Source organism: Lucilia cuprina, chromosome 5, assembly GCF_022045245.1.
Source record: "Lucilia cuprina isolate Lc7/37 chromosome 5, ASM2204524v1, whole genome shotgun sequence".
Lineage (NCBI taxonomy): Eukaryota > Metazoa > Arthropoda > Insecta > Diptera > Calliphoridae > Lucilia > Lucilia cuprina.
In genome coordinates this window covers 65,599,544-65,610,163 of record NC_060953.1, presented here as the reverse complement: position 1 = coordinate 65,610,163, position 10,620 = coordinate 65,599,544, and the positions used below count along the sequence as shown (strand labels likewise).

Sequence of the window (10,620 nt, the reverse complement as noted above, 5' to 3'; positions counted from 1 at the left end):
AATAAATAAATAAATAAATAAATAAATAAATAAATAAATAGATAGATAGATAGATAGATAGATAGATAGATAGATAGATAGATAGATAGATAGATAGATAGATAGATAAAAGTTGCATATTTCACCACAAAGCTACAGGTTTTTAAAATAATATCTTCTAATCCAATTTTAGCTGCAATGATGATAACAATATTTCGAAACACCATCATCATCACCACCACCAAATGCCACTTTCCCCCAGTTCTGAAGAAGACAATTCTCCCACGGAAATGAATAATTGTCGTCGTTTACTAGACAAACCACCCTTGGTAAGTATCATATCACATATTAAAACTACACACTTTCTTAAAGAAAACGTAGAATAGATAAGATTCTTATCATAAGAATAAAACTATAATTTGAAAGAGTTAAACTAAATCAACAATCATATTTCATATAGAATATAAATCATTTTCATCTTATCTCAATTTATTTTAAGGTAAAACGTTTAACTATGGGCATGGGTTTAAAAAGATCCACCGAGGATAGTAGACCTTTAGTGCATACAACCTCATCGTCATTTAATTCGTATACACAACAAAACATATGTGATGGTTATGTTAATGAAGCCATTTGTGATCCAGATAAAATGATTTCAACACGATTTGGTGATTCCTGCAGACAATCTCTAACAGATTTGAAAACAACACAAAGTCTTCAGGAACAAAATGAATTTGGTTATCAGAAATCGTTTCTAAGAAAAACATGTAGTGGTAGGTGATGATGATTAAAATAATAATTAATATTAAATGAAAATTAAAATATTTCTATTTTAGCCAATTCTAGCCCTAAACACATTTCATCCAGTACACCTTTAAGATTAGAAGGTCTTAGCTTGGCGGAGCAGAGTGAGTTAAGAGGTGCACCTTGGTTTCAGGCCGGCATACCCAGAGACATATCTCTAGAGGTATTGTCAAAACAAAATCCGGGTGCTTTTTTAGTTAGACAAAGCAATACTAAACCAGGATGTTTTGCTTTATCACTTAGAGTACCTCCACCATCACCAAAAGTGGCTCATTATTTGATTTTAAGAACACCAAGAGGTTATAAAATTAAGGTAATTTATTGTACCCTCAATTAAGATCAAATAATAAATAGAAATATTTTTATTCACAGGGGTTTACCAAGGAATTTTCATCGCTTAGAGCTCTTATTACCCACCATTCGGTTATGCCCGAACTTTTGCCCATACCTTTGAGCCTTCCCCGACCAGCAGCAAATGGCACTAATCGCAATAATAGTTCAGAATTTGATAATTCAGATACTTATGGCTCATTAAATGATTTTCGTAAAATGATGTCTGATCTCAATGTATGACTATAATATGAAATTGTTGTCGTAATACGTTGCTATTGGTCCAGTAAAGTGCAAAATTTCAATTTTTATAGCAGTACATTTATAGACATAATGAAGAGAGCTCTCGAAATTAACAAAGACTGTGTAAATTAATAAACAAATTATTTAAATAACTTTCATATCGATGATAGTTTCAAAATTTTTTCTACATAAAACCGAACTTAAAAAAAACAAGAAAAGACAAGAATAATTACATTATAAACTAGAACATATCTTAATAGATTTTATACCACCTTTAGAAAAATTTTAAATCAAAATCATTTTTGTTCTACACAACTTTGAAATAATGAAACTTTGTTAGAAAATATCTATTCGCTTACGGAAACATTGAATTTATATTAAATATGTAAAATATTTAAAGAAATTGTTTAAAATGTTTGCTGTAGCTAATTAATAACACTTTTTATATTTAGTCTTAAATATTTAAGAAATTGGAGATGTTAGGTAGCCTTGAATATAAAATGAATTAAGTGAAAACTTAAGCGGGCACGTTCTTTATCAAATAGTTATCGTATTGTGTTTCTTTTTTAGACGAGAGAATTTCTTCTCGTAAGCTGTGGTCAAGCGAGAGTGTTTGCTTATAAAATCTTATATAATAAAGTTAAACTTTAGTTAGTTTTATGCATTTTCTTTATCGATATGTTATCGTTATTTTTTTACTTATACTTAAATATATTCAAATATACAAAAAAAAATTTATTACTGTAATGAAAACAAATGATTTATATGATAAAATATACATTATAGTCTAATTTTCTGTTAAATTTAAGATTGATAAATAAAGAATTTTTTAAATTACTTAAATGCAGAAGTTTTTGCGCATAATGCAATGTTAATAATCGTTATTTTCGAAGGATATGATATTTGACCAATTATGGATCGAACTATATAACATTTTATAATTTTACGGATTCAAAAAAAAAAAAAAAAAAAAAAAAAAACTTTACGAAAGTTGACTTATAAAATCTCAGGACTTATAAAAGTTTCAAATGGATACAAACGGACATAGATAAATCAGTACTATAAGATTGGTATACTTTCGGGTACCAATATTTTTGGTGTTACAAACATTAGCTTAAAAGCAATTCTTGTTTTGAATTATACAATTTCTGGTGTCGTGTGAAAGTCTAATTTGTTTACTTTAAAATAAAACTTTAACCTTTATTATACAATTTTTCTAATACAATTTAAATTTTGATCAAGAATGGATCTTATTTGAAATTATTTAGAACTTAAACTATAGTAAGATTCTTTCAAAATTATAAAATTTCTAAAAAAAATACAAAAAATTCCATTATAGACCTTTGACATATATTTGGGGTGTGAATAATATGGCCAAGTAGGTATAATTAATAGTGTCCGACCGAACGTTCGGGTACGGGTTCGGAATTCGGTAAAAAGTGAGGTTCGGTCAACGTTCGGCTAAATTTTTACCGAACACCGAACTTTTTTTTAAAATGTTTTTTTTATCATATTTTTACATCATCAAAAAATTTTAAAAATGCTGAAAATTTGTTTACAGAAGTTATCATACATCCTGGCTGTACAATAAGTTTCCGATTTCATAGGTACAAAACGCCTTTTTAACTGTTCATTTTTTCGGCTGATTTGAAAAACAGTTCGGCTGATTTGAAACATTTAATTTGAATTATCTAGTTTCGACTATAAATCTTTAATCTCATTTGTAAAATCGAAATTTTCTAGGTCCTTATTCTCAAACGATCTAAACATGTCAGTCAGTCAGTCTCATAAAAAAACGAGAGGACCTAAACTAATGTTGCAGATTAATTGGTATACAAAATAATCAAAATCGTTTGACATATCGACATGGCCTCCATATAATGTTCGCTTTAGTATTTTTATGAAATTTTTATGAAATTATACTTAAATTTTTTTATGAACCAAAATTTCATATAAATTGTCAAATTTAAATTTGCGAATTGTGTTAAGTATTGTAAGTATATTATCTTGATATTATAGGTATAGGTATATTTTTTTATTTTTTTTTTAGAAACTGTAATTTTACTGATTCGATAAAATTTATTTTGATTTCGATACACCTTGGATCATAATAAAAATTGTTTGTTATTAGAAATTTATCACTCTCTGAGATTCGGAATTAGTTGATAATTGGCCCAATTGCTAATTAAAGACCCTTTTCAAAAAATCTTTCGGATGTTCATATTTTAGTTTTAAATGTTATAAATTTATAACTTTTCGGTGTCACCGAACTTTGAAAACCGAACAAAGTTCGGGCTCGGCCGAACTTTCAAATTTACCGAAGTTCGGGTTCGGTACCGAACGAAATTTTGAGTTCGGTCGGACTCTTATAATTAATATATGTATATAGCGTTTTGACCATGAATAATTTCTGACTAGTTTATTGCCGAGATTTAAAAAAGCTCAAATTGCCAGGATATCTCATGTAGGTTCTGAGAGAGCCCTCGCATTCCTTTATATTAGGAATGGCAAATGGAATTTTAAAATTTTACAAAACCGAATTTAAAAACTATAGATTAGTTAAGTTAATATAAAGGACCATTTAGTTATAGACTGGTCAACATGACTGTACATTGTCTCAATGGACTTGAGGATTAAATAATCTTTAAACAAGACAGAATACTAGTCAATAGATTATTGTCCAGTCTAAAGAATAGAAACTTGTTTAATGTAACATAACCTCAAACGAGGTAAGTAAAAAGTAAGATTTATTTGGCCAGTAATTAAAATTATACAACGCCATCACCAATTCTAGCTAGAAAAAACTAGCTCATATGTTCCAAATTAAAAACTTAGGTTAAGTTAACACGATTGCACATGGCCAATGCTAGTTCCATTTTGTTTACAAAAAACACCGAAAATAAACAATTTTAATTGTTTAACTGTAAAACAGGAAGAGTGACTTTGATTCGACAACTGCACTGACTTTTTATTTGTTTACCTCACATAGTTGTATAAATATGTATTAAACAAACACATAAGTGCACAAAAAAGGAGTAGTTTTGTTATCGCAATGTTTACACAAAATATAAATGTTAAAAAAAAACTATAAAAAATGCTATAAATTTGTATAAATATTTACAATAATAATCTTTTTATACAATAACTAAATTAATAATTCTTTTTTACTAAATTTTTTTTATAAAATAAAAACATTTTTTATCAACTAATACTGCATATTAAACAATCGATTTTTAACACATCTCTAACAAATTTTCATACATCTCTAACAAGACATGTTTAGTGAACATAAATAATAAAAAAAAACTTCTTCAGTAAATTTCTTGTTGGAAACTGGCCCAACTGTTTAAAAAAATACCAATAATTTGTGAAAAATATTATAAAATATTAAAAAAATGGCCGCAAAAGTAGCTTCAGGCAATAATAAAGTATTCCAAAATGTAAGCTAATGTTTTAATAAACAAAAACTACGAAAAATTAACAAAATACTTACAATATTCTAACCTAACTTCTGAGGGTGATTACTCACGGCTGGTCGGACTAGTAAACAATAATAGTTTTCTATTAAATTTTTTAGCACGATGACGTTCATATATCCTTTGAGGACCAACAGAAAATCAATCGTTTTGCCAAACACAATGCTCGCATGGATGATTTGAAAGTGGAATTGGATATGAAAAAGAATGATTTAAAAAGTGTGGAAGAAGCTTTAGATGAAATTGAATTGTTTGATGAAGAAGAAGATATTCCCTTCTTGATTGGTGAAGTTTTCCTATCGCACAAATTGTCCAGAACACAGGTGAGTTGGTTGTAATAAGGAGGAGTATTGAAATAAAATAATAATTGTTTGTGTGTTTTTTTTTACAAAGGAACTTTTACAAGAAGCCAAAGAACAGACTCTCAAAGAAATTGCCAGTATTGAGGCTAAAGCTAATGACATTAAATCCGAAATGAATGAATTGAAGGCTCAACTTTATCAACGTTTTGGCAGTAACATCTCATTGGAAAGTGATGATTAGATATTTATTTCATAAACAATAAAAAAAACAGAACAAAGTATCTTTACACTTTAGTCTTTTTACTCATTTTGTAAGATCTTGCTAGTTTTCATTTGTAGTTTGAAATCTAAATGGAATCGAAGAAATTTGTGTTACTATTAAAGAGGACAGTAAAATTTAAAGAAAACTTGTTCCGGCCGGCTACAGACCCTTTTTGTGAGCAAATACTAAAGGCAGTTTAAATTTAAAGCGTATAAACTCTTGCAAAAGCACCTATCAGGAAAATAAAATGTCTATATCTACGTTGATATCAAAAGATTTTATATCTTTTATGGAAACATGGATATAGAACTAACATTAACACACCCATTAATGTTTTAAAACTATAATTAAGACAACTTTTTCTTAAACTTACCATTTTAACGTAAATTTCGCAGTTATCTTAGATTTCACCCAAATTAAAATTAAAAATCACCATAAAAAACAATTTACACAATTACTTAGTATTTTTTCTTTAATTGACAAAGACATAACTTTTGGCGCCAAATTATGGATTTTAAAGTGTTAGTACTAAGTTATAAGAGAATAGGAATGTTGGTAAATTTTTGCAACTCTGAACTACATCTAATCACTAGGGTCTATAAATCGACTTTCGAATAATCGAACAATCGACTTTTTGTCGAAAAGTCGAAGTAGACTATTTTGATCCAAAAAAGTCGAAGTAGACTATTTTGATCCCAAAAAGTCGATAACTGGACTATCGTCTGTGAAAAAAGTTGAAAAGTCGACTTTGTTAATAAAAGTCGAAAAGTCGGAAAAAGTCGACTTTGTTAATAAAATTCGAAAAGTCGGAAAAAGTCGAAATAAGTTGGAAAAAGTCGAAAAAAGCCGAAAAGTCGGAAAAAGTCGAAATAAGTTGGAAAAAGTCGAAAAAAGCCGAAATAAGTTGGAAAGAGTCGAAAAAAGTCGAAAACTCGAAATAAGTTGGAAAAAGTCGAAAAAAGCCGAAATAAGTTGGAAAGAGTCGAAAAAAGTCGAAAACTCGAAAAATGTAGTAACAAGTTAAAAATAGTCGAAAATTTTAAAAAAGTGGAAAAAATTCAAAAACTCTAAAATTGTCGAAAAGTCAAAAAAAGTCGGAAAAAGTCGAAAACTCGAAAATTGTAGAAACAAGTCAAAAATAGTCGAAAATTTTAAAAAAGTGGAAAAAAAGTTAAAAAATCTAAAATAGTCGGAAAAACTCGAAAAAAGCCAAAAAATAGTCGGAAAAAGTCGACTATTTCTAAAATACTTATAGTCGAAAAGTCGACTTTTAATTAAATTAAAAAAGTCGAATAGTCAAAAAATAAACTTTTCATAAAATGCAAAAAGTCGATTTTTAACTAAATGAAAAAAGTCGAAAAGTCGACTTTTTGTTTCAACTATAGAACCCTACTAATCACAGTTTTAGAAGCGTTAAAATATTTGGATATTTTGTTAAATATAATTTGAGTTTTAAAATACAATAGGAAATGGTGTAAATTAAAATATATCAAAATCATTTTCAAAATAAAACATAAATTAACTAAAAACTTAAATAAAAACAATTAATTTCCTCCTAATCCCCATCTGTACTATTTTAACAAATCCTAATGTCCCTTCAAATGCATTAATAGCAAAAAGTACTTTTGCATTTCCCCAACCATCTCTATTTGCATATTTTATTAGTTTTATTAGAAAATTTGTGGCCAGCAGACGTGCGTGAAAGGCTAGTCACTACGGTATCGTATAAAAACGGTTAAAAGTGGTAAAAATATAATAAAATTATGTTAAATTAATGAAAAAAGTGTTAATTAATTAGTTTTCAATATTATTTTAACAAAAGTTAAGGTGTAAAAGTGAATTTTTGTGTAAATAAATTCTCCTTAAAATTTTGCATTGTAATGAGAGACATCTTGTTTTTCCTTTTGCATGTGTGTGTGTTTTTTTAACTCTCCCCACTAGTTACATATTAATTCGGTTAACTTTGTTGTTGTTTTTTTTCGTAAATCTCCATGGGAAAAGAGACTAAAGTGGCGCGCTTCGTTATTGTGTAAAAGAAGGTGTAGAGAGAAGTAAGTAAAACGGAATGAACAAGTGTTTGTTTATAAATTAATCAGAATATTAATACACACGTATGTGTGTGTTTTTGTTATTTATTTTCTAAGTAAAACAGAATGCAATTGTTTGCTTTGTTGTTAAGATATCCGTTTCCCTGCGGTTTGTTTATAAATACAAAAAGTTTTTTTGTTGCCTTATTCGTAATATAATTTTAGTTGTTTTTGTAAATCCGTAAAGTTTATTAACGGCAACTCTTGTTAATTTATTAAGCTTTAAGCTTTAAGATAGATAGATAGATAGATAGATAGATAGATAGATAGATAAATAGATAGATAGATAAATAGATAGATAGATAGATAGATAGATAGATAGATAGATAGATAGATAGATAGAAAGATAGATAGATAGATAGATAGATAGATAGATAGATAGATAGATAGATAGATAGATAGATAGATAGATAGATAGATAGATAGATAGATAGATAGATAGATGGATAAATAAATAGTAGTAGAAAGATAGGTAAGTAGAAAGATAGATAAATAGATAGTTAATACAGTTAAATTAATATATTAAGTATCCACCTCATTCCCTTTTACTTTCTGCTGTTAAATTAATCGGTTTCAGAACAAAAGAAAAGTAAATTTAAGAAAAAAATAATGAAATAGTTAGAAAGGTTTGCTAAGTTTATTATCTTAACTGTCGTAATCTAGAAAATATAAAATATTATTCGTTATTGAAATAATCGCAAATTTCTATCGTATTAAAATAAATCGTTATCGGTTTCGAAAATATCGTTTACCTTTCGCCAATAACCAAAAAAAAAAAAATATTAAAGTAAAAGTGAAATTAAAATAAAAGCTCTAAATAGCACCTAAAAATAGTAATATCAAAGAAAATTCTAAAACTATCTGCAAATAATAAAGGTAAGTCTTACTTAAATTTTATTAAAATTAAAGTTAGTTTCAATCAATTCACAAACAATTTTCGAGTGTAACTGATAGTGGCAGTGGATTTTTCACTTCATTATTCATGTCTGCCACGTTGCTCTTCTTGTGCATTACGATTTTACGTTTATAAATTATTCGGCAACACTTAAATATTTTTTTCCAGCAGTTGCTGTTGCCAAAGATACATTCGCACGTTCTTTCGACTTATGTATGTAGCAGTAGAAGCAGTCGTAGAATGAACATGTAGTCATACATATATGGAGTTTGAAAAGTGTGGGTTGACTACACATATTCCCAATATTTTCAAAAAAAAAAAAAAAAAAAAAAACTCACACTTGTTTTCAGTTACTTCAAGTTTTTATTCGATTCCTGTGTTGAAATTGCAACTATAGCGAAAAAAAACATATGTTGTTGTAGTGTTTATCGCGTATGCACATGAATGAATGAAGAATGAATCAACGAATGCAAGTGCACCATTATTTTTTTTCTTTCTGCCAAATGCGGAAATATTTTGAATTTCTCATGAATTTTAAAGGAAATGGGTAAAGAATACAATTTGTAAGGGAACAAATAAATGTTTCCTTAAGTTTAGGCAAAGAATTATATAAATAAACACTATTGAAAGCAAAAATAAAACTTCTTAATACATATGTACATTCATACATATGTACTTTTATTAATTTCCAAAGAAATTTTATGTTTTAGAAAAAATGTACGCGAAATATTAAAAGTTAAAACATAAGTTTTAAATAAATTTATAAAGTTGAATGTATGAAGCTAAAAAATATTTTTCCAGAATTTTAAAATGGTTCATGCTAAAATTAAAATTCTTTTTTTTTCAATGTTTAGAAACTCAGTTTCCTGGACGTAATTTCTAAGAATTTTTCCATCAGTGTAAGTGAGAAATATCTAACTTCGACGAATGCCAAACAGTGGCAAAGAAATTCCTTCAGAGTTTCACTGTCCTCTCCACAAGCTCTACATTCGTCTTAATCAGGACGTCCAATTTTGTATAGAAGCTTGTAAATCTGTGTGTCCAATCAGAATACGTACCTTCATATTAACCTAAGACTTGCTCGTTTTGGAGATTTCTTATTTTGCTCTTATCAGGGTTTACTCATAGGATCTTGGTGTTTCTACCCAACGTTTCATTATACCAAGAGGTCTTATGGTATTCTCCTACTCATGTATTTTATTCATCGAATGGTTTCGTCAGGAATTGAATTTCTGCCTGGAAGCTAGTGTTATGATTAGATTATATATTTATGTTTCTGGGTCTTCAATATAGAATCTCAGGCCTACTTTGCCCCCAATATACATCCATCCATGTTACTACAAACTCCTACTGATATTTACTCTAATGTTCCGTTTGACCAAGACATTCTATTTGAGATCAGCATTTCTAAGTTTCCGTCGACGATTGTATAAAACCTTCTAATGTTTCCAGTAAACATTAATCACCTGTCCTATAATTGCTTTCGCCTAAAAAAGAGCTGTAGCGCAGCAAGTGTCGCCTCATATCTTAAATATGTTTTAACCCTTTGACGACGAAACCTTTTTGGTTTATTCAAAGGGTTAAAGGGTGAAATATCTAGCAACGTTTTCAGAGTCTTGGTTGAACTATGGAGCCACAAACAGCGTGTTCGCTGGATTCCATGTATTTTTCAAATCATTTAAACCTATTATCGCTTGATCGCAAATCGAAGCTTAATCATTGATTCTTTATATTTTAAGCAAAAATCTTGAATAAGGCTTTAAGCTTGAGGATCGCAGCAAAATAGTCTAAAGTATACAATTATTAATGGAAAAACTTAAATATTTAATAACTCCTTAAATGACCGATTAATTTCGAAAAGGAGAACGATATGTTTTTTATATTACTGAACAGATAATGATCTTGAAAATAGTACCTCAATATTTGAACAAAAACTGACCTTTAACCTTTAATGAAAAAATCGGGACTTTCGCTGAGATCACTTAGCAATACAAGTTTTGGATTTGAATAACAATGTAACGCATGATTTAATCTCGAAAGGGAATACGATCTGTAATTATTACTGAAAAATTATTGATCTTTATTTAAAATCATATTATAGAATAATCGAAGAATCTGAGTTATCAGCTAAAGTATGGCATAACTTGTAATTTGTGTTAAATTTAAAAAAATTTCTAAAGTATATACATTGTCCATATTTAATATTTGGTTTCTACAATAAAGGGTTTATTATTATTTTTTT

The 10,620-nt window shown here is 28.2% G+C and overlaps 2 protein-coding genes across 4 annotated transcripts in view; both read left to right on the top strand.

Moving 5' to 3' along the window:
* Window positions 1-1,759, top strand: part of LOC111688490 (tyrosine-protein kinase csk-1-like) — a 3,600-nt gene extending 1,841 nt beyond the window's left edge. For all 3 annotated transcript variants that reach the window (XM_046951981.1, XM_046951982.1, XM_046951983.1), the window contains exons 3-6: window positions 173-308; window positions 479-752; window positions 816-1,096; window positions 1,156-1,759. In XM_046951981.1, coding sequence (XP_046807937.1) covers window positions 173-308; window positions 479-752; window positions 816-1,096; window positions 1,156-1,356 — 892 coding nt within the window. In that variant the 3' untranslated portion in view covers window positions 1,357-1,759. The remainder of the gene's footprint in view (window positions 1-172; window positions 309-478; window positions 753-815; window positions 1,097-1,155) is intronic.
* Window positions 1,760-4,635: 2,876 nt separating this feature from the next.
* On the top strand, window positions 4,636-5,421 carry LOC111688491 (probable prefoldin subunit 4). The gene is made up of 3 exons (XM_023451011.2): window positions 4,636-4,796; window positions 4,934-5,155; window positions 5,226-5,421. Exons 1-3 carry the CDS (start codon window positions 4,752-4,754, stop codon window positions 5,373-5,375), a joined length of 417 nt encoding a protein of 138 aa, XP_023306779.1. The 5' UTR covers window positions 4,636-4,751; the 3' UTR covers window positions 5,376-5,421.
* The last annotated feature ends 5,199 nt before the right edge of the window (window positions 5,422-10,620 follow it).